This window comes from Phocoena phocoena, chromosome 5 (genome assembly GCF_963924675.1).
Source record: "Phocoena phocoena chromosome 5, mPhoPho1.1, whole genome shotgun sequence".
NCBI lineage: Eukaryota > Metazoa > Chordata > Mammalia > Artiodactyla > Phocoenidae > Phocoena > Phocoena phocoena.
Genome location: NC_089223.1, coordinates 20675059 through 20698594, shown reverse-complemented (window position 1 = coordinate 20698594; position 23536 = coordinate 20675059). Strand labels below are relative to the sequence as shown.

The following is a 23536-nucleotide window of genomic DNA, read 5'->3' as shown; positions in this document are numbered from 1 at the left end:
TGGAGGGTCAGAGCAACAGGTTAATATGCTCAGAAAAGGCTTGGGGATGAGAGGTTGCTGGAGCTAATCCTTTTATATAGATCTGTAACTATCTAAATTGTCCCTTGTCAAGTAACCCTCTGGGACACGGGAGGGAGGCTGCTGCTAATGGCAGGAGGGCATGAAATCTAACTAGCACTTCAGTGGTACTGCTGATAAGGAACAGGATGGGGAGATGAGGGAGTGAGGCTGGCAGCTCATCCAAATTCTAGCTGCCTCTCATCCCCTGACTACCTGAGAATCACCCAGCTTGTGTGACAGAAGCTGTTTGTTGGTGGTGTGGACTAAATGTTTGTCTCTCCAAAACTTACATGCTGAAGCCCTAACCCCTCAGTGAGGCTGTATTTGGAGTAAGGAAGTAATTAAGGTTACGTGAGATCAGAAGTGTGGAGCCCTGATCCAACAGGATTGGTGCCCTTATAAGAAGAAACACCAGAGAGCTCTCTGACACCTGCCAGACTGACTGACTCTGACTCTCTCTCCCTCCCTCTCTCTCTCCTCTCCCTCTCTCCCTCTCCCACCCCTCCACCAAGGAAAGGCCATGTGAGGACACATTAAGCCAAGAGAAGAAAGCTCTCACCAGAAATAGAATCAGCCAGAACCTTGATCTTAGACTTGCAGCCTCCAAAACTGTGAAAAATAAATATCTGTCATTAAAGCCACCCAGTCTATGGCATTTTGTTTCAGTGGCCCCAGCTGACTAATACAAGGTGGGTTTTAGAGGAGGGTGGAGTTTGAAGACTCATCGTTTAGTCACTCTCTCATCTTGGAGAACCCAAGCCCTTTATAACTCAGTGAAAAAGTACATCTTGGGATTTCAGCTAACGTCTAAGATTGGTACACTTGTAATAAGAATGGAGATGTGTTTATTGTCTCTATTATTTATCATTTTTGTACTTACTACAAAAGTAGGTGACTCACATTACTATAATCCTGGTGCTGCAGAATATTTGAAAAATTACTCGATTGTGAATTTTCCTTTTCTCCACAGGTTTTAGGCATGTATTATGGTCAACAGTTTTAATTTCAGGATTCAAAGTGACTATAAGGAGTTAGTAAATGGCAAAAAAAAAAAAAAAAGGGAAGAAGAAAAAGAAGAACTCTAGTAGAGTAAGAAAAGGCTAACATTTCTAAAGAGTTCTCAGATTCATGATGATTGGGTTTACTTGTGCCTTGTGGCAGGTTAATTCTGGAACAGGAACTTAATAATTCAGCATTAAGCAAATAGAGTACATACAAGAAAGAAGTAAGAGGCAATTCTTCTACCTCACCCAGAACTGATGGAACCATTGTTGGGATACTATGTACATTTCTAGGCTCCAGGTTTAGAAATAATATGAAAAATTTTAGTCTAAAGAGAACCACCAAATTTTTTAATGATTGAAAAAAGAAGCTGAATTTCTGCTACCTAGCCTCCAAATACAGCAGATGAAAGACATTTAATAATGGTCCTCAAGTGTATGAAAAAGAGTGAGGTCATCAGCAGCTATTCTTCTCTTCCAGTGAGGATATAGAATCAGAGGAAATATATTTAAATTACAACAAGATCAATTTATTACTTGGATCTACTTTTTAAATTTATAAAAGCCTTTAATCTAAAGGGATCAAGGTGCTCAAATTAGACTAGATAGAATTTTCTAACCTTAGCAATACCATGAAGAAATGGCCCTCCATGAAATTATAGCTGCTATTTTCATAATTTCAAAGAGTGTATTCTGGCAAAAGACTGCAAAACTCTAGAAAGAGTCACCTCTAATGCCCTCCCTGGAGGAAGGGAAGAGGAAGTGAATGGGGCCTCTAGAGAAGCGGCCCTGAGCTAGTAACTTGGGTAAGCTGGCTCCATAATAATGATCGCTGCTTGACAAGTAAGTATCCAACTTGAGGTGACCCTCAGACAGGAAACAGGTACTTCAGGGGTGGTCAGAGGGACCTTGAAATGGTTGCTATGAGATGTCAAATTCCACTCAAAGAAAGAATTAGTCATAACAGCGGGCTTCTTGACTACGCTTAGGGCAAAGCAGCAGGAGAAAGAGTAGGGGAAGAGGCAGCGTTTCTGTTACTCATGAGGCCATAAGATCTTCAAGGGAGGCTGAAGGGACTCAATGCTTTGGTGCAGAAGAGCCAGAAAAGAAAGTGCATTCCCTCTTGGGGATTTGCAGAGCTCAAGGGAGCCTTCCCTGAAAAAGAGAATAGGTAGCCGAGTAGGCTTTGGAATAAACTGGTTATCCCAGGGGCTCCTGCCCTAACTACCTCAGATAAAGTCGAAATGGCTTCATCAGACATAAATCTTCTCTGATCTGGCCAAGTTCATCGTAAACCTTCGAACCTAAGGCAAGAACTGGGCTAGTGCCCTGGAATATCCAAGAAGAAATTCAGAGAAGGGAGTAGGACCATTCCCATCCACCCTTCAGAGAGAACGCAGGACAACTATACCATGACAAAGGTATTTTATGGCTCCAAATCCCCCACCCCACCCTAATACTGGCTATTATTTTTTAACCCCTCTCTGTTCTGCCATGATTAATCAAACAAAACACATTTAACAAGGAAATTGGATTTGGATACTTACAAACAGCAACTTAAGAGAAATATTTGGAAATGGTGTCCAGCTTTATTCCCAGGATAAGAGGCGTCCAGATGCAGAAAAGGAAGGAGAGAGCAGTAACTCGAAAGAAAATCAAATCTGTGAAAACTATGTGAACGAACATAGAACCAGAAGTGACCCAAGAATCTAGCCTGCTGGAAATCCAACACTCCCCAACAAAGTCTCAGAACATGAAAGACCAAGTGAGAAGATGCAGAATTTCCTCCTGTGATCATCTGTATGAATAGTATGGTATCTCCCAAACTCCAAACATTAATATATTACTGTCAAAAATTTAGCTTCTCCATATACCTCTTATTATTTTTCTATGAATCAACTTCTTTTTGACTCAGACAAATTCGGAAAAATGAAATTGTTCCCACTTGCGGTAGTGATGTAAGAGTGTAACTTTCTAAATAAAAGATAAGTATAAAAAGAAATGCCATGAAAACAGAAAGTTGTCAGATTCTTATTAGATGCTATTGATTGATGGAGACTCTGAGCATGAGACCCTTCCTCTGCTGAATGGGGGGAAATGGGTGTCCAGATGGTGTCGAGAACACATCCCAAGGACTTCCTGCTAAACATGGCAGATTGAACCCGTGTTTGTTTCTTCTCCCTCCTGAAACCTCACTAAAATGCCAGTAAAGGAATAAAAAATAGAAAGTCTTCAAGAACAGAGAGAACGGGAGCAGACACAGCAGTGGAAGAGAGATGGTAGCAAATTTCCGAAGGAAAACCAGCACGAGGGGAACCATAGCTGAGTTGGCAGAGTGCGGAAAGCTGAAGCTACGTGCCTGTAGGAGGAAGAAGCAGTGAAGACTGAGACAAGGCATTCCCTGGCAGCACAGTGGTTAGCACTCCGCACTGTCACTGGCGAGGGCCCGGGTTCAGTCCCTTGTGGGGGAACTTATATCCCACAAGCCACGCGGCACAGCAAATTTTAAAAAAGACTGAGACAGTCCTTATCCCAGAACCCAAGAGGCTCAGCAACTGGGGCCCAGGTCCCTTGGAGGCCAAAGGCTGAAACAGAAGAACTAGTTGAAAGACTGTAGAAGGAGGCCTTTGGCTCTGCTCCACCTCTGAGCCCCACCCTACTCCTCCATCAGAGGAGATGGGAGGATTATTGTCTGGAGAAACTGAACCAGAGAATCTCTGGGGGCTCCAAGAACAACGGAGCGTGAGGGTAAAATTCTGTACTGATCATAGTGCGAATTCACATACTGCAGAGTGGAAGAAGCTTCCTTCCTTCACCCACCACACTGTCAGACTACTAGAAGGCAGGCCTAATATACCCACCCTCCTCCCTCACCCTTCACTCCCTCCTCCCTCACAGGGGAGTTAAGGGTTTTTTTCCTAGAGGAAGTTAACGGTCCCATAAAGATGACCTACAGATGCCATCACCTGGGGTCCCCCCAGAAGAAGGCTGCCTCCTGACCCATCACCCTTCAGTGAAGCTGCCTTCTCAGTAAGCCCCGTCTGTGCACACAGAGCCCCCAGTTCTCTCCCTAGTGCCTCTTTCTTAAATTGCACAGATAGCCAATCAAGAATGACCTGACGGGGCTTCCCTGGTGGCGCAGTGGTTGAGAGTCCGCCTGCCGATGCAGGGGACACGGGTTCGTGCCCCGGTCCTGGAAGATCCCACATGCCGCGGAGCGGCTGGGCCTGTGAGCCATGGCCACTAAGCCTGCACGTCCAGAGCCTGTGCTCTGCAATGGGAGAGGCCACAACGGTGAGAGGCCCGTGTACCGAAAAAGAAAAAAAAAAAAAAAGAATGACCTGACATTTGAGTAAAGCCTCTAGGGTCTCTTTTGCTCAGATCTCTTTGCTGGACCCTTGTTTTCTTGGCCTCATCAGGCTGGAGGGCTCTAGGTTCAGTCCTTGGTCCTCTCCTCTTTTTGACCTATACCCACGCCCTTAAAGATGTCATCCAGGGGGGACCTTGAAGATGGCGGAAGAGTAAGACGCGGAGATCGCCTTCCTCCCCACGGATACACCAGAAATACATCCACACGTGGAACAACTCCTACAGAACTCCTACTGAAGGCTGGCAGAAGACCTCAGACCTCCCAAAAGGCAAGAAACTCCCCACGTAACTGGGTAGGGCAAAAGAAAAAACAGAGACAAAAGAATAAGGACGGCACCTGCACCAGTGGGAGGGAGCTGTGAAGGAGGAAAAGTTTCCACACACTAGGAAGCCCCTCCGCGGGCGGAGACTGCGGGAGGCAGAGGGGGGAGTTTCGGGACCGCGGAGTAGTGCACAGCGACGGGTGCGGAGGGCAAAGCGGGGAGATTCCTGCACAGACGATAGGTGCCGACCAGCACTCACCAACCCGAGAGGCTTGCTGCTCACCCACCGGGGCGGGCGGGGCTGCGAGCTGAGGCTCGGGTTTTGGTTTTGGACGGAGCTCAGGGAGAGGACTGGGGTTGGCGGCTTGAACATAGCCTGAAGGGGTTAGTGCACCACGACTAGCCGGGAGGGAGTTCGGGGAAAAGCCTGCACCGGCCGAAGAGGCAAGAGACTTTTTCTTCCCTCTTTGTCTCCTGGTGCGCGAGGAGAGGGGTTTAAGAGCGCTGCTTAAAGGAACTCCAGAGACGGGCGCGAGCCGCGGCTAAAATCGCGAACCCCAGAGACGGGCGCGAGCCGCGGCTGAAAGCGCAAACCCCAGAGACGGGCGCGAGCCGCGGCTAAAACCGCGGACCCCAGAGACGGGCGGGAGACGCTAAGGCTGCTGCTGCCGCCACCAAGGGGCCTGTGTGCGAGCACAGGTCACTCTCCACACCCCTCTTCCGCGGAGCCTGTGCAGCCCGCCACTGCCAGGTTCCCGGGATCCAGGGACAACTTCCCCGGGACAACGCACGGCGGGCCTCAGGCTGGTGCAACGTCACGCTGCCTCTGCCGCCGCAGGCCCGCCCCGCACGCAGTGCCCCTCCTTCCCCCATCCCCCAACCCCCGGCCTGAGTGAGCCGGAGGCCCCGAATCAGCGGCTCCTTTAACCCCGTCCTGTCTGAGCGAAAAAACAGACGCCCTCCAGCGACCTACACGCAGAGGCAGGGCCAAATCCAAAGCTGAGCTCCTGTGAGCTGTGAAAACAAAGAAGAGAAAGGGAAATCTCTCCCAGCAGCCACAGAAGCAGCGGATTAAAGCTCCACAATCAACTTGATATACCCTGCATCTGTGGAATACCTGAATAGACAAGGAATGATCCCAAATTGAAGAGGTGGAATTTAGGAGCGAAATCTATGATTTTTTTCCCTTTTCCTCTTTTTGTGAAGGTGTACGTGTATGCTCCTGTGTGACATCTAGTCTGTATACTCTAGCTTCCACCATTTGTCCTAGGGCTCTATCCGTCCATGACTTTTTTTTAAAAATTCTTTTTCTTAATAATTAAGTTTAATTGTAATAACTTTATTATACTTTACCTTCGTTCTTCCTTTCTTTCCTTCCTTCCCTCCCTCCTTTAGACAACGAATCACCCCAAATTGAGGAGGTGGTCTCAGGGAGCAGGATTTACGATTTTTCCCCCTTTACCTCTTTTTGTGAAGGTGTATGTGTATGCTTCTGTGTAAGATTTTCTCTGTATAGCTTTGCTTCCAACATTTGTCCTAAGGTTCTATCCGTCCCTTTTTTTTTTTCTAAATATTGTTTAATTCAATAACTATATTATACTTTATTTTATTTTTACTGTATCATCTTTCTTTCTGTCTTTTTTTCCTTCTTTCCCTCATTCCTTCCTTCCTCCCTCCCTCCCTCCCTCCCTCCCTCCCTCCTTTCTTTCCTTCTTTGCTTCTTTCTTCCTTCCTTCCTTTCCTCCTTTCCTTCTTTCTTTCCTCATACTTCTACTAATTTTCTACTTTTTCTCCCTTTTATTCTGAGCCGTGTGGATGAAAGGCTCTTGGTGCTCCAGCCAGGAGTCAGGGCTCTGCCTCTGAGGTAGGAGAGCCAACTTCAGGTCACTGGTCAACAAGAGACCTCCCAGCTCCACATAATATTAAACAGCGGAAATCTCCCAGAGACCTCCATCTTAACACCAGCACCCAGCTTCACTCAACGACCAGCAAGCCACAGTGCTGGACAACCTATGCCAAACAACTAGCAAAACAGGAACACAACCCCACCCATTAGCAGAGAGGCTGCCTAAAATCATAATAAGGCCACAGACACCCCAAAACACACCACCAGACGTGAACCTGCCCACTAGAGAGACAAGATCCAGCTTCATCCAGCACAACACAGGCACTAGTCCCCTCCACCAGGAAGCCTACACAACCCACTGAAACAACCTTAGCCACTGGAGACAGACATCAAAAACAACGGGAACTACGAACCTGCAGCCTGCAAAAAGGAGACCCCAAACACAGTAAGATAAGCAAAATGAGAAGACAGAAAAACACACAGCAGATGAAGGAGCAAGATAAAAACCCACCAGACCTAACAAATGAAGAGGAAATAGGCAATCTACCTGAAAAAGAATTCAGAATAATGATAGTAAGGATGATCCGAAATCTTGGAAGTAGAATGGACAAAATGCAAGAAACAGTTAACAAGGACCTACAAGAACTAAAGATGAAACAAGCAACGATGAACAATGCAATAAATGAAATTAAAATCACTCTAGATAGGATCAATAGCAGAATAACTGAGGCAGAAGAACGGATAAGTGACCTGGAAGATAAAGTAGTGGAAATAACTACTGCAGAGCAGAATAAAGAAAAAAGAATGAAAAGAACTGAGGACAGTCTCAGAGACCTCTGGGACAACATGAAACGCACCAACATTCGAATTATAGGGGTTCCAGAAGAAGAAGAAAGAAAGAAAGGGACTGAGAAAATATTTGAAGAGATTATAGTTGAAAACTTCCCTAATATGGGAAAGGAAATAGTTAATCAAGTCCAGGAAGCACAGAGGGTCCCATACAGGATAAATACAAGGAGAAACACGCCAAGACACATATTAATCAAACTGTCAAAAATTAAATACAAAGAAAGCATATTAAAAGCAGCAAGGGAAAAACAACAAATAACACACAAGGGAATCCCCATAAGGTTAACAGCTGATCTCTCAGCAGAAACCCTACAAGCCAGAAGGGAGTGGCAGGACATACTGAAAGTGATGAAGGAGAATAGCCTGAAACCAAGACTACTCTACCCAGCAAGGATCTCATTCACATTTGATGGAGAAATTAAAACCTTTACAGACAAGCAAAAGCTGAGAGAGTTCAGCACCACCAAACCAGCTTTACAACAAATGCTAAAGGAACTTCTCTAGACACGAAACACAAGAGAAGGAAATGACCTATAGTAGCGAACCCAAAACAATATAGAAAATGGAAATAGGAACATACATATCAATAATTACCTTAAATGTAAATGGACTAAATGCTCCCACCAAAAGACACAGATTGGCTGAATGGATACAAAAACAAGACCCTTATATATGCTGTCTACAAGAGACCCACTTCAGAACTAGAGACACATACAGACTGAAAGTAAGGGGATGGAAAAAGATATTCCATGCAAATGGAAACCAAAAGAAAGCTGGAGTAGCAATTCTCATATCAGACAAAATAGACTTTAAAATAAGGACTATTAAAAGGGACAAAGAAGGACACTACATAATGATCAAGGGATCGATCCAAGAAGAAGATATAACAATTGTAAATATTTATGCACCCAACATAGGAGCACCTCAATACATAAGGCAAATACTAACAACCATAAAAGGGGAGATCAACAGTAACACATTCATAGTAGGGGACTTTAACACCCCACTTTCACCCATGGACAGATCATCCAAAATGAAAATAAATAAGGAAACACAAGCTTTAAATGATACATTAAACAAGATGGACTTAATTGATATTTATAGGACACTCCATCCAAAAACAACAGAATACACATTTTTCTCAAGTGCTCATGGAACATTCTCCAGGATAGATCATATCTTGGGTCACAAATCAAGCCTTGGAAAATTTAAGAAAACTGAAATTGTATCAAGTATCTTTTCCGACCACAACGCCATGAGACTAGATATCAATTACAGGAAAAGATCTGTAAAAAATACAAACACATGGAGGCTAAACAATACACTACTTAATAATGAAGTGATCACTGAAGAAATCAAAGAGGAAATAAAAAAATACCTAGAAACAAATGACAATGGAGACACAACGACCCAAAACCTATGGGATGCAGCAAAAGCAGTTCTAAGGGGGAAGTTTATAGCAATACAAGCCCACCTTAAGAAGCAGGAAACATCTCGAATAAACAACCTAACCTTGCACCTCAAGCAATTAGAGAAAGAAGAACAAAAAAACCCCAAAGCTAGCAGAAGGAAAGAAATCATAAAAATCAGATCAGAAATAAATGAAAAAGAAATGAAGGAAACGATAGCAAAGATCAATAAAACTAAAAGCTGGTTCTTTGAGAAGATAAACAAAATAGATAAACCACTAGCCAGACTCATCAAGAAAAAAAGGGAGAAGACTCAAATCAATAGAATTAGAAATGAAAAAGGAGAAGTAACAACTGACACTGCAGAAATAAAAAAAATCATGAGAGATTACTACAAGCAACTCTATGCCAATAAAATGGACAATCTGGAAGAAATGGACAAATTCTTAGAAATGCACAACCTGCCAAGACTGAATCAGGAAGAAATAGAAAATATGAACAGACCAATCACAAGCACTGAAATTGAAACTGTGATTAAAAACCTTCCAACAAACAAAAGCCCAGGACCAGATGGCTTCACAGGTGAATTCTATCAAACGTTTAGAGAAGAGCTAACACCTATCCTTCTCAAACTCTTCCAAAATATAGCAGAGGGAGGAACACTCCCAAATTCCTTCTACGAAGCCACCATCACCTTGATACCAAAACCAGACAAGGATGTCACAAAGAAAGAAAACTACAGGCCAATATCACTGATGAACATAGATGCAAAAATCCTCGACAAAATACTAGCAAACAGAATCCAACAGCACATTAAAAGGATCATACACCATGATCAAGTGGGGTTTATTCCAGGAATGCAAGGATTCTTCAATATACGCAAATCTATCAATGTGATAAACCATATTAACAAATTGAAGGAGAAAAACCATATGATCATCTCAATAGATGCAGAGAAAGCTTTCGACAAAATTCAACACCCATTTATGATAAAAACCCTCCAGAAAGTAGGCATAGAGGGAACTTTCCTCAACATAATAAAAGCCATATATGACAAGCCCACAGCAAACATCATCCTCAATGGTGAAAAACTGAAAGCATTTCCACTAAGATCAGGAACAAGACAAGGTTGCCCACTCTCACCACTCTTATTCAACATAGTTTTGGAAGTTTTAGCCACAGCAATCAGAGAAGAAAAGGAAATAAAAGGAATCCAAATCGGAAAAGAAGAAGTAAAGCTGTCACTGTTTGCAGATGACATGATACTATACATAGAGAATCCTAAAGATGCTACCAGAAAACTACTAGAGCTAATCAATGAATTTGGTAAAGTAGCAGGATACAAAATTAATGCACAGAAATCTCTGGCATTCCTATATACTAATGATGAAAAATCTGAAAGTGAAATCAAGAAAACACTCCCATTTACCATTGCAACAAAAAGAATAAAATATCTAGGAATAAACCTACCTAAGGATATGAAAGACCTGTATGCAGAAAATTATAAGACACTGATGAAAGAAATTAAAGATGATACAAATAGATGGAGAGATATACCATGTTCTTGGATGGGAAGAATCAACATTGTGAAAATGACTCTACTACCCAAAGCAATCTACAGATTCAATGCAATCCCTATCAAACTACCACTGGCATTTTTCACAGAACTAGAACAAAAAATTTCGCAATTTGTATGGAAACACAAAAGACCCCGAATAGCCAAAGCAATCTTGAGAACGAAAAAAGGAGCTGGAGGAATAAGGCTCCCTGACTTCAGACTATACTACAAAGCAACAGTAATCAAGACAGTATGGTACTGGCACAAAAACAGAAAGATAGATCAGTGGAACAGGATAGAAAGCCCAGAGATAAACCCACGCACATATGGACACCTTATCTTTGATAAAGGAGGCAGGAATGTACAGTGGAGAAAGGACAGCCTCTTCAATAAATGGTGCTGGGAAAACTGGACAGGTACATGTAAAAGTATGAGATTAGATCACTCCCTAACACCATACACAAAAATAAGCTCAAAATGGATTAAAGACCTAAATGTAAGGCCAGAAACTATCAAACTCTTAGAAGAAAACATAGGAAGAACACTCTATGACATAAATCACAGCAAGATCCTTTCTGACCCACCTCCTAGAGTAATGGAAATAAAAACAAAAATAAACAAATGGGACCTAATGAAACTTCAAAGCTTTTGCACAGCAAAGGAAACCATAACCAAGACCAAAAGACAACCCTCAGAATGGGAGAAAACATTTGCAAATGAAGCAACTGACAAAGGATTAATCTCCAAAATTTACAAGCAGCTCATGCAGCTCAATAACAAAAAAACAAACAACCCCATCCAAAAATGGGCAGAAGACCTAAATAGACATTTCTCCAAAGAAGATATACAGAATGCCAACAAACACATGAAAGAATGCTCAACATCATTAATCATTAGAGAAATGCAAATCAAAACTACAATGAGATATCATCTCACACCAGTCAGAATGGCCATCATCAAAAAATCTAGAAACAATAAATGCTGGAGAGGGTGTGGAGAAAAGGGGACACTCTTGCACTGCTGGTGGGAATGTGAATTGGTTCAGCCACTGTGGAGAACAGTATGGAGGTTCCTTAAAAAACTACAAATAGAATTACCATATGACCCAGCAATCCCACTACTTGGCATATACCCTGAGAAAACCAAAATTCAAAGAGAGTCATGTACCAAAATGTTCATTGCAGCTCTATTTACAATAGCCAGGACATGGAAACAACCTAAGCGCCCATCATCGGATGAATGGATAAAGAAGATGTGGCACATATACACAATGGAATATTACTCAGCCTTAAAAAGAAATGAAATTGAGCTATTTGTAATGAGATGGATAGACCTAGAATCTGTCATACAGAGTGAAGTAAGTCAGAAAGAAAAAGACAAATACCGTATGCTAACACATATATATGGAATTTAAGGGAAAAAAATGTCATGAAGAACCTAGGGGTAAGACAGGAATAAAGACGCAGACCTACTGGAGAACGGACTTAAGGATATGGGGAGGGGGAAGGGTGAGTTTTGACAGGGCGAGAGAGAGTCATGGACATATACACACTAACAAATGTAGTAAGGTAGATAGCTGGGGGGAAGCAGCCGCAAGGCACAGGGATATTAGCTCGGTGCTTTGTGACAGCCTGGAAGGGTGGGATGGGGAGAGTGGGAGGGAGGGAGACGCAAGAGGGAAGACATATGGGAACATATGTATATGTATAGCTGATTCACTTTGTTGTAAAGCAGAAACTAACACACCATTGTAAAGCAATTATACCCCAATAAAGATGTTTAAAAAAAAAAAAAAAAAAAAAAAAAAAATCCCAGTTCGAATGAAAAAAAAAAAAAAAAAAAAAAAAAGATGTCATCCAGTGTCCTGGCTTTAAATCGTTTTCATGTGCCAATGACTCTGAATTTATATCTCCAGTTCGGATCTCCCTGCTAAAATGCAGACTGGTATATCCAACTGTCTACTCTCGATCTCTGCTTGGATGTGTAAGCAACAATGTATTAGCCAGTTTATGATGCAATAACAAGCGATCCAAATAGCTTAGTAGAGCACAGTGTCTAAAGCCTCTCCTTAGCTGTAGCGTTAAGTCCCATCTCCTGGTCTTCCCCCCAAAACTGCTCTTCCTGCAGCCCTCTCTGACTCAGTTAATCACAATTCCATCCTTCAGGATGCTCAGGCCAAAAATCTGAAAGCTGTTCCTGACTCTTCTCACACTCCATATTTGTTGAAATCCTATTGGCTCTACCCTCAAAATATATACAGAATCTGCCATATCTCATACGTCATCTGCTATCTTCCTGGTTCAAGTCGCCATCATCCCTCACCCGAATTTTTGCAGTAGCTTCCTAACTGAATTTTCTGCTTCTACCAATGCACCCAGTCTATTCTCTGCAAAACAGACAAAGTGATCCTTTTAAAATACAAGATCATGTTACTCCTCTGCTTAAAACCCTGTAACGACTTTCCATTTCACTTAGAGAAAAAGCCAAAGTCCTTACAATGGCCTTCAAGGCCCTGCCTGGTCTGGTCATCCATTACCTTTCTGACTTTCCCTCCTACCACTCTCTGCCAGCTTCCTCTCTCAGCTACACTAACTTCTTTGCTAACCCACCAGTCACACATTTCCACTTAAAGGCCTTGCATTGGCTACTTCCTCTATCTCAAGAGCGTCTTCCCTACATGGCCACATGGCTAACTCCTTCACCTGCTTCAAGTCTTTGTTCAAGTGCCACCTTCACAGTGGGGACTACACTGACCACTCTGTTTAAACTGCAACCCACTCTAGCTCACCCCCGAGCAGCCCTCCCCCACGTCCCTATGTAATGCTGTCGTTTTTCTTGTATAGCTTAACACCACCCTCTTACACAATATCTTATTTTCTTATGGTATTATCTGCTTATTGTGTATCTTCTGTCTTCCTTGGCTATAAGATAAACTTCAAGAGGGCAAGGATCTTTGTTGGAGTTGTTCACTACTATCTCCCAACAGTGCCTAATACATAGAGGTGCTCAAAAAATATTTAACAGGTGAATAACAAATAAAAATTAAAGGCAAAGGCCAAAATAGAAAAATAAGAAGGAACTTGGAAGAAACAGAAATGATAAAGGAAGATTTTTTTTTTAAATCATTAAAATCCTCAGATAGAAGAGAATAAACTGCATCTATGAAACAAGAAAGGAATGATATAACAGCAGCAGCAACAAGAAGAACTAAAGAACAATCAAAGGATAAAAATTAATTCTTAGGAATTAAATTCATATTTGAATTTTTTAAAAAATCAGTAAAAAGTTGGAAGTTCAAGAAATTCCCTGAAAGAACAAAAGTCCAAGAAGATGAAAAACTCAAGATGAAAGAAAACTGAAAAAGAAATGTGTAATTGTGTGGTGATGGATGTTAACTAAACTAATTTTGGTGATCATTTCACAATCTACACATATATCGAATCATTATGTTGTACACCTAAAAGTAACACAATATTATATGTCAGTTATATCTCAATGTTTTAAAATTTCTGCAAAGTATATTTCAGTTCTTCCTAGAAAAATCACCAATTTTGTTACTTAAAAAAGACATTTACAAGTTTACAAATCAACTTCTCAAGAAACAAAATAGAGTTTGTAAAAAAAAAAAAAAAAAAAAAAAAAAAAGATGAAAGAAAACTAAAGTTCAGTCCAGGAGGTCAACTTACGACTAATATATATTTTAAGAATGAGGGACAGGGCTTCCCTGGTGGCTCAGTGGTTAAGGATCTGCCTGCCAGTGCAGGAGAAACGGGTTTGAGCCCTGGTCCGGGAAGATCCCACATGCCACAGAGCAACAAAGCCTGTGTGCCACAACTACTGAGCCTGCACTCTAGAGCCCGTGAGCCACAACTACTGAGCCTGCATGCTGCAGCTACTGAAGCCCGCACGTCTAGGGCCTGTGCTCCGCAACAAGAGAAGCCACCGCAATGAGAAGCCCGCGCACCGCAATAAACAGTAGCCCTCACTCACCACAACTAGAGAAAGCCCTTGCGCAGCAACAAAGATCCAACACAGCCAAATATAAATAAATAAATGAATTTATTTTAAAAAAAAAGAATGAGGGACTTCCCTGGTGGTCCAGTTGTTAAAATTCCCACTCCCAGTGCAGCGGGCCCTGGTTCGATCCCTGGTCAGGGAACTAGATCCCATATGCATGCTGCAACTAAGAGTTCGAATGCCACAACTAAGGAGCCTGAATGCCGCAACTAAGGAGCTGGTGAGCTGCAACTAAGTAGCCCATCTGCCACAACTAAGACCTAGCACAACCAAATAAATAAACAATTTTTAAATAAATAAAATAAAATAAATAAAAGATCCTACAGGCCACAAAGAAGATCCCACGTGCTGCAACTAAGATCCGGTGCAGCCAAATAAATAAATAAATATTTTTAAAAAGAATGAAAGAACAGAGAAAATAAGATGACAAAATTTAGGGGTAAACAATATTTTAAAATATTCTAGAACAGAAGGCATGAGTTTTCAGGCTGTGAAAAAAACTCCTCTAGGGTTCAGCAGAGTGAAGAAAAATGCCTCTGAGCAAGCACAGCACTGTAACACCTCAGGCCGGGGATGGGGGAAGACCCTAAAGCTTCTACAGCTTCCAAACAAAGCATCACAACAGCACAGGACACCTCGACAATAGCAGTGGGAATTAGATAATAATGAAAACAATGTTTTCGAAATTCTGAGGGTAAGGATTTTAACAGAGAAACAGAGGCATATTCAGAAGTGTCAAGACCTACCATTCCCCTTCTCTCAGGAAGTGTCTGGAGGAGGTGCTCCACCAAAACGAGAGAGAAAAACCAATACATAGGATAATATGAAATCCAGGAAACAGGTGATCCAAATCAGTAGGGTATAAGGGAAATTCCTAGGATGATGACAGGAAGTTGTGGGATGACAGCTACGTAACAGATCTAAAGTGCAACCTCCAGATTGGAGAAGAAATATGGAAGACTAAAGCACAAATGACTCTAAGGAAAAAACAAGTGATATTACTAGCTTACTTAATGTATTTAAATGTACTGAGAGGAAATTTTCAGTTCTGCTGAAGATTCAGAGATGAAACTAAGCAAACAAAGAGGCAATTATTAACCCCATGTAAAGCAAAAAACTACACAAGAAGGAAATGTAACCATAGTATACTACTTGATTCAGCTTTGAACGTTATTTACTTAATCACAACAACATAAACGTTGATTTAACTCAACAAAGTGATATAACTTTTCTGGAAGGATGAAGTGAGGAAAAGAGGAAACAGAGGAGCATGAAATTTTTTCTGCCATAAAAGGAAGTCAATTGATAATGTCTAAAATTTGTGAATCAATAAATAGCAGTGAACACATAGTATTTAGAAATATGGAAATAAATACCAAAAGTAGTAGTCAAAAGGAGTGCCAATGGCTGTCTCTGGGGATGGATTGGGGATAAGGAGAATTACTTGTTGTTATAAGGCTTGTAACCTCACTTTATTTTCAGACTACATACATGTATTACCCTGATAAAAATAAATATTTGGGGATGTGGGACATACCAGCACCAAATCAATACTTTCCACTTGATATAACATAAAGATTCAAAGACAGTGGAAATGACTTTCTCATCATGTGGTCCAATGTTATTTAAAATCATACCTTGGAGGACTTCCCTGGTGGCACAGTGGTTAAGAATCCGCCTGCCAATGCAGGGGGACATGGGTTTGAGACCTGGCCCAGGAAGATCCCACATGCTGCGGAGCAACTAAGCCCATGTGCCACAACAACTGAGCCTGCACTCTAGAGCCCGCAGGCCACAACTACTAAGCCCACGTGCCACAACTACTGAAGCCCTTGCACCTAGAGCTTGTGCTCCACAACAAGAGAAGCCACTGCAATGAGAAGTCCGCATACTGCAAAGAAGAGTAGCCCCTGCTCTCTACAACTAGAGAAAGCCCGCGCACAGCAACAAAGACCAAATGCAACCCAAAATAAATAAATAAATAAATTTTTTAATTAAAAAAATAAAATAAAATCATACCTTGGGCATAAAGTTTCAGCCAAGTTAGATGAATAAGCTCTAGAGATCTGTTGTACAACATTGTACCTCTAGTCAACAGTAATATATTATACCCTCAACATTTTGTTAACAGGGTAGAGCTCAAGTTACACATTCTTACCACATTTTAAAAAATGTTTAAACATGTCTATGCACCTCTTAAAATTATCTCTTGTACTACCAGTGGTATTCATCACACTTTCAAGCCTAGGGAAATAGTGTGTGCCATCCTCCTTGGAGCAATTAGATGGACAAGAAACCAATGTTCACAGTTCAAGGGCCAAGTCTGACCCAAACTAATTTAAGACATAATAAAAAAACTGAATAATTCCATAATCATTAAAGAAATCAAATCTCATAGTTTAATTTTTTTTCACAAGAAAAACATCTGGTCTAGATCATTTTATAGGCAAATTCTAACTCTGAAGGAACACACTCTTCCAATCTTATTAAAACTCTGAGAAAATAATTCTCTAATTCATTCTGTGAGGCTAACATAATCTTGATATCAAAATGATCAAGGACCATACAAAAAAAGAAAAATTATAGTCCAACCCCACTCATGAACAAACATGAAAAATCCCAAACTATTAACAAAAGAACCAAGCAATGTATAAATGGTGATATGTGCAATGTTTTTAAAAGCACCGGGTTTGGGGGATTAAATGTAAAGAGAGCCCTAGCATCTTGCATCAGGCAAATTCGTGGTGTTTATAGTGGAACATTCTGTGTGGATCTGAAAAGGCAAGGAGCACAAGATGTTAAAAAAAAAAAAAAACTATGAATACACATAAAATAGAAAGCTTTCTCATTATTATAGGTTTCTGATTTTAGGAAATGGGTTATTGGCAGAGGATAACACTGACCTACCTCTGTTTTGAAGTGGAGAGGAAGAAGTAAAGATTTCAGATAGAAAATTGATAGCATAACTATTCCAACATGAGGCTACTGAACTCTCAGGGAGCCCCTTCCAGGCTCTTGGACCAAACTGCCACACTTAGAGACATATAGCAATCCCCCCTAAGATCCCAGCCTTTTCTGTAAATGTATCCTCTGAATTTGTAATATAGGTGGGTAGAAACTCCATGCACTGCCTACTTCAAACCTCAAGGATCATGAGAAGGGTCTTGGCCACGAAGAGTGGTTTGTTATAATGGCATATCTTCTCTGCGTATCTTTCCCCTAATTAGGAATTGTGTGTATGTGGCAGATCCATACCCCTGAAGGGAAAAGCATTACTCACTGTGCATGAAATATTCTCTCAAACTCTGGTGACCCAGAGACTGCTGGGGGTGTGACTTTGTATTTTGATCTCGCCTTTCCTGCCTGCAAAGTGAAATAACCTGCAAGTAAAGAGGAACGAACATTAAACATGTGGCACATCATTATTCATTAGTAAAATGCAAATTTAAACCACAGGTAGATACACTACATACCTATTAAAATGTCTAAAATTAAAAAGACAGATCATACCAACTAGAAAAGACAGACAGACATGTGAAGATACAAAATCAACTGGAATTCTCACACACTGCTGGTGGGAATGTAAAATGATACAACTGCTTTGGAAAACCACTTGGAAGGAACTTTTTAGTTAGACATACATTGACCATATGATTCAGTCATTCCACAACTAGAATTTTCCCATGAGAAATTAAGTCATACATCCATAAAAACACCCATCCACAAATGTTTACAACAGCTTTATTTGTAATAGCTAAAAATTAGGAACAACTCCCTGATGGTTAAGATTATATGTCAACTAGGCTATCCATGGTGCCCAGTTGTTTGGTCAAACATCAGTCTAGATGTTGCTGTGAAGGTATTTTTTAGAAGGTATTTTTTTAACATTTCCATCAGTAGACTTTGAGTAAAGCAGATAACCCTCCATATCGTGGGTGGGCCTCACCCAATCAGTTGAAGGCCTTAAGAAAAAAGTCTGAGGTCCCCCAAAGAGGAAGAGATTTTTGCCTCCCTTTGGACCCAAGACTGCAACATCAATTCTTGTTGGAATTTCCAGTCTTGCAATCCACCCTGCAAATGTCAGACTCACCAGCCCCAACTACTATATGAGCCAATTTCTTAAAATAGATATGTGAGAGTGTGTATGTGTGTGTGTGTGTGTATCCTATTGGTTCTGTTTCTCTGGAGAACACCGACTAACACAAATGTCTATCAACAGTGAGTGGATAAATAATTTGTGCTTTGTCCATACAACAGGATACTACTCAACAGTAAAAAGGAATGAACTATTAATAAATGAAACAACATGGATGAATCTCAGAATAATTATGCAGAATGAGGTGTGTGCAGATGGTGTCACCTGGAACTTGAGCAGCTGCACGAGGGGTATCGGAGGTCTGACAATGGCCAAGGATAAACTAAGAGGGCAGAAGTCCAGGAATGTATTCCACATAGCCAGCCAAAAAAGCTCTAAGGTTAATAATAAAGCAAAACCAGTTACCACTAATCTTAAGATAAACATTGTGAATGACGAAAAAGATAACTGAGTGAACAAAGCTTTCGTAGAGATACAAAAGGAACTTGCACACTTCTCAAAAGGCCTTTCTCTTGAACCTCTGCAGAAACAGCTGATTCCTCAGCAGTGTCATGAAAACGAACCAGTTAATGTTGATGAAGCTACAAGATGAATGGCTCAGTTGTAATACACTGGTGATGCATCGAATTCCCCCAAAAGACCAATAAATTAAATGTTTTATACAAAAATTTATGCTAAATGAAAGAGGCAAGACCCCCAAAAAAGTATTACTGTATAAGTTTATTTGTATAAAATTCTCAGAAATGCAAGTGAATCTACAGTGACATAAAGTAGATCAGTAGTTGCCTGGAGATGAGGAAGGACAGGAAGGGGTGGGTCACAAGAAAACTTGGGGATGATGGCTCTCTGCAGGACTCAGCTTCCCTATTATGAAATGATTATGACTTTCTTCTTCATTTGCTGCATGGAAAATACATTAGATTATGAAACCCCAATGCCTGGGATCACCTGCCTCTGATCATCAATGCTGTGACCCTCTTTCACTTTCAAACCCACACCTCCTCTGTAAATAGTTCTCATCTCCTGTCCTTATCTCCCTCGTTTTACCCCGTAGTTAACTTCTGGGGTCTATTATTTCCCTTCAGATTATTTCTTCCAGTTTCAGTTTCTCACAGTTTCTCTCCAACACTGTTCTGGTCTCCCTTATTTTAGTACCTTGATATCCATTTCCTACTTGCTAATGTTTTACAAATAATTTCCTTTTCCACACCAAGTTTGCAGCTTCAGTCTCTCACTGTGTGACAGTATTAGGGGCCATGTGTTTCCTCCTGAAACATGGTACTATCTCCCCTTCAACAAGAAGTCAGTAAATACTGAACCTGGTCGAGTAAGCCTCTCACAGCCGGCTACTTTCCTTCCCCTTCATTCCCCTCTGCTGCAAATAAAGTGTTGGTCCTGATTTAGAAGCTACAGCTGAACATCTAAGGACTGGCCTCTTTCTCCTTCAAACTGTAGTCATATCACTGAAGTCTGGGAGAGTAGAGTGAAGATAAGTGTGGGATTAGGCACTGACGGTTTCCAACCCTGGGCTAAGTCTTTTCAAGGCAGCATAAAGCTGGAGAGGCCAGTGGCTCACGGCCTCAGCTGGAGCCAAAGAGGAGGTCTATCTATGGAGGGGAAAAGTGGGGCTTGGCCACCCTGGACCCTGCTGCTACCACTGCTTCTAACGTGCTCCGCAGCCTCAGAGAACACACCGGGCAAGGCTTCTGGTTTTCACGATAAAATGGAAACGATGAAAGATGTGTGCTCCTAGATTTTTCTATTGGCAACGGTGCCAGAACCTAGAGCTTCAAAATGAAGGCGAATAAGTGAAAGCTTTGCAGGGCTGGCTTTTTCTGGTTGTTCATTGCACCTGGTCGGCATCTGTCTGGAGCAGCAGCAAATGTGAGGAATGAGCTTCAGTAAATGGAAGATGCCGCCCACCTCCAGCCCCAGGGAGGACTCAGGTGCATCAGCTCCAGTTCCAAGGAGTCTCAGGTCAGGGGCCTCAGCGGGACACGTGTGCTGGGGAAAGTGAATCAAGACCCCTCATCCTGCCCCCACTCTCAGCCCAGCCACAGCTGGGCTCCTTCACCACAAGGCTGCCTCTCAATCCACCAGAAGCTTCTCTCTGTGGGGAAGCAGCCAAGGACTGGAAGTGACTGTTTTGAACACCAACCCTGGGCCAGGCACCATGGTGGGCACTCCCTACCCAGTGTCCTGTTTAACCCTCTTTGATGAGGACACTGAAGGACAGATTTTCCCGGCCAAGGGCACCCAGCTTGTAAGTGGCTGGACCAGAAGATACAAGTCTGTTTTCAAGCCTTGAGTTGCTTCCACTATAGCACAGGGCGTCTCACCTCTGTAAACACCAGACTTCCGCTAAAGCAGCGAATTCTGGTTCTTAATGCCAACTCCCTCCCTCTCTCTCTCTTCCCTATCTATCACCAACCACCATTGGCCCCGTCTCCCCTTCCCAACTCAGCTGCCTGAACTTCAGACTGCAATTCACACCATCCCTTGTACCCACCAGCAAACAGAACCTCTCTGTGGGGATGGCAGAGGCTATGCCAGCCTGGGGCAACCGTGGACCTGCCCCTGTGCTCTCTGCAGGGCCAGGACATGGGCACACACGGGGTGGACCGTGCCTACGTGTAGAGGGTCAACACAAGGCGTTTCAGACCCAAGTGCTGCTTTAGTTGGCTATAAGCATCCTGCTTTACTCCAGAAAAGACGGTAAATCAAACCACAAAACATGTGTTTTAAGGTATAATCTTTTCATAGATTCACAAAACAGACTGGCTAGCAAGTCTGCCATTGTGTGTGTGTGTAGACTCTATCTATCCTAAACCGTGGCGCCTCCGTGCTTGGGGCTGAGAAGTCCGCTGCTCTGCCCCGTTTCCTGGTACAAGCACACTGGGAAAATAAAGAAATACGTGTTCTTGATAAGTCGTGCTCACCAGGGCTCAGACCCTTTTTCCCATTTTGCATGTTAAGGAAGCATGTGCCTAAGATAATATGAATTGAGCAAAAGTGACCCCAGAGGAGAAGCCGCCTCTATTTAACCAGGCAACCAGGATATTGAATAATCCTAGTGGGAAGGCACTTTAAAATTTAGAATGAATTACTTAATCTGAAGCTCGTATTTTTGCAGGAGATTTTTTTTTTAACCAGATAATCATACCTGCCATACCCAGCTTATTTAAGAAACACACAGGAATTAAAAGATCGGGGTTCAAGAAATCACAGCCATGATTTATAAGCAGGTACAATGTTACCTTTGGAACACTCCAGATTAATATTTATAGCCCACTGCCCCCAGGTTACCACATTTCTAATGCTCACTCGAACTGGGCTGTGGGTTGTAACTACAGATGATGCAGAATCTCTGGGCTCAAAGGCCCACGGCATCCCCACTGGAAGAACTAATCCCTGGAATGTTCCAAATCTCTGCCTGTCCCCAGGGAAGGGCGCACCGATGACCCTGAGCACAGCGTGCTCTGCAAAGCCCACGGACCACCAGCAAGTGAGTAGAAACCCCAAAACCGGGACGCTTACTTTGCTGACAGGCAGAGAGGACAGAGAGAGCAGCCATCTTTCACGTGGCAAGTTCTGGTTCACGGGACTATTCGCAGAAATCGAGGGGAAGATAACAGAGGCACTTTCGACTTGGCAAGGCTGACCTTCCTTATAAGGCGAACAGAGCTGAGAAAGGAGAGAGAAAATAAAAAGGAGGTTCAAGCGGCTGCGTGACCTTTGCCCTGGAACAGGAATCAGAGAGGCAGGCGGGTCCAGGCTGTCTGTCAAAGATCTTCACCTGGATTGGGCACAGCTTCCCCGACGGGCTTCAGATCTCCTCAAGCTCCGACCTGCGGGGTTAGCCCTCCAGCCTCAGCACCTGCTGCTAACCCATCTCAGCCAGCTCGAAAACAATTCCCTCTCCTTCTCTTCCAAAGTCTGGACTCCTTAGTCCCCTGCCTGGCTCCAAGGCCTTGATGAGACCTTTCCCACCTCCCATGGGAAAAGAGAGGCGATGAAAGATCTTATTTAACCCCACTGAGATTAACATGCTAATTTAAGCCGATTCTAACTTTATTCCCTAGTAAATGGAAGATCTAGGATTTGAACCCGTGTCCAGCATATTCCAACAGTGCCCTAAGCCCCCTGCCAGGCTTCCTCCCACTGTCACCCCAACTCTCCCATCATCGTGGTGACCATAATTTTTTGTTGTTGAGATATAATTGACATAAAGCATTGTTTTAGTTTCAGATGTACAACATAATGACTTGATATATGTATATATTGCAAAATGAGCACCACGATAAGTTTAGGTTAACACCCATCACCTCACATAATTAGTTTTTTTCTTGTGCCGAGAACTTTTTTGTGTGTGTGGTATGGGGGCCTCTCACTGCTGTGGCCTCTACCGCTGCAGAGCACAGGCTCTGGACACGCAGGCTCAGCGGCCACGGCTCACGGGCCCAGCCGCTCCGTGGCATGTGGGATCTTCCCGGACTGGGGCACGAACCCGTGTCCCCTGCATCGGCAGGTGGACTCTCAACCACTGTGCCACCAGGGAAGCCCTAGTAAAATGTTTTTAAAAGGTTTATATTCCCTATATAAACTCAAAAAAACTACAAGAGTTTGTGAGAGTTTAGCTTATTAATCAGTGTTTGTTACCAAAATTATACTCTGGATAAGGCAAACCAGAGAAAAGTTTGGTAATATAAAAACAACCCCAAACCATGTGAAAGAACTGTTGTTATGAAATGTAAACTCTAAATGTAACTATTTCTGAATAATTTTGCTGATAGATGAAAAGATATATATATAACTATACACATGTTCTCTCAGACCAGTTGCATCCCCCCCAATTATTCCCTGACTTCATCCTCTGTGTTCTATCCCTGTCCCTCCAAAAAACAATAGCTTGTTGTCCTGGTTTCCACTGGTACTACGGCAAGCCGTCTCAGCTGCCAACAGGCCTGGCCACAGAGAGACAGAAAACACACCACCTGCCCGAGGATGCCCAGAAACCGTCAGTGATCACAATTATCAAGGACCAGACCATAATACTCCTGATTGAAAA

The 23536-nt window shown here is 42.5% G+C and overlaps 2 protein-coding genes across 2 annotated transcripts in view; one reads left to right on the top strand and one right to left on the bottom strand.

The window, feature by feature from the left end:
• The window catches only part of MGST2 (microsomal glutathione S-transferase 2), a 35864-nt gene extending 13822 nt beyond the window's left edge, over positions 1-22042 (bottom strand). Inside the window, 2 exon segments of the mRNA XM_065878180.1 lie at positions 17653-17752; positions 22006-22042. Of these exon segments, the coding sequence (XP_065734252.1) occupies positions 17653-17752; positions 22006-22042 (137 nt within the window).
• Positions 18776-19060, top strand: LOC136123902 (ribosomal biogenesis factor-like). The gene is made up of 2 exons (XM_065878260.1): positions 18776-18895; positions 19001-19060. The coding sequence occupies exons 1-2, from the start codon at positions 18776-18778 to the stop codon at positions 19058-19060; spliced, it is 180 nt and encodes a 59-aa protein (XP_065734332.1).
• Positions 22043-23536: the final 1494 nt, after the last annotated feature.

What these genes read in the sequence shown, in the direction of transcription:
- LOC136123902 (XM_065878260.1), top strand. Translation starts at nt 18,776, where the DNA reads ATGGCCAAGGATAAACTAAGAGGGCAGAAGTCCAGGAATGTATTCCAC. An exon ending in CTAATCTTAAGATAAACATT is followed by an intron (nt 18,896 to 19,000) that starts GTGAATGACGAA and finishes CTGCAGAAACAG; the next exon opens with CTGATTCCTCAGCAGTGTCA.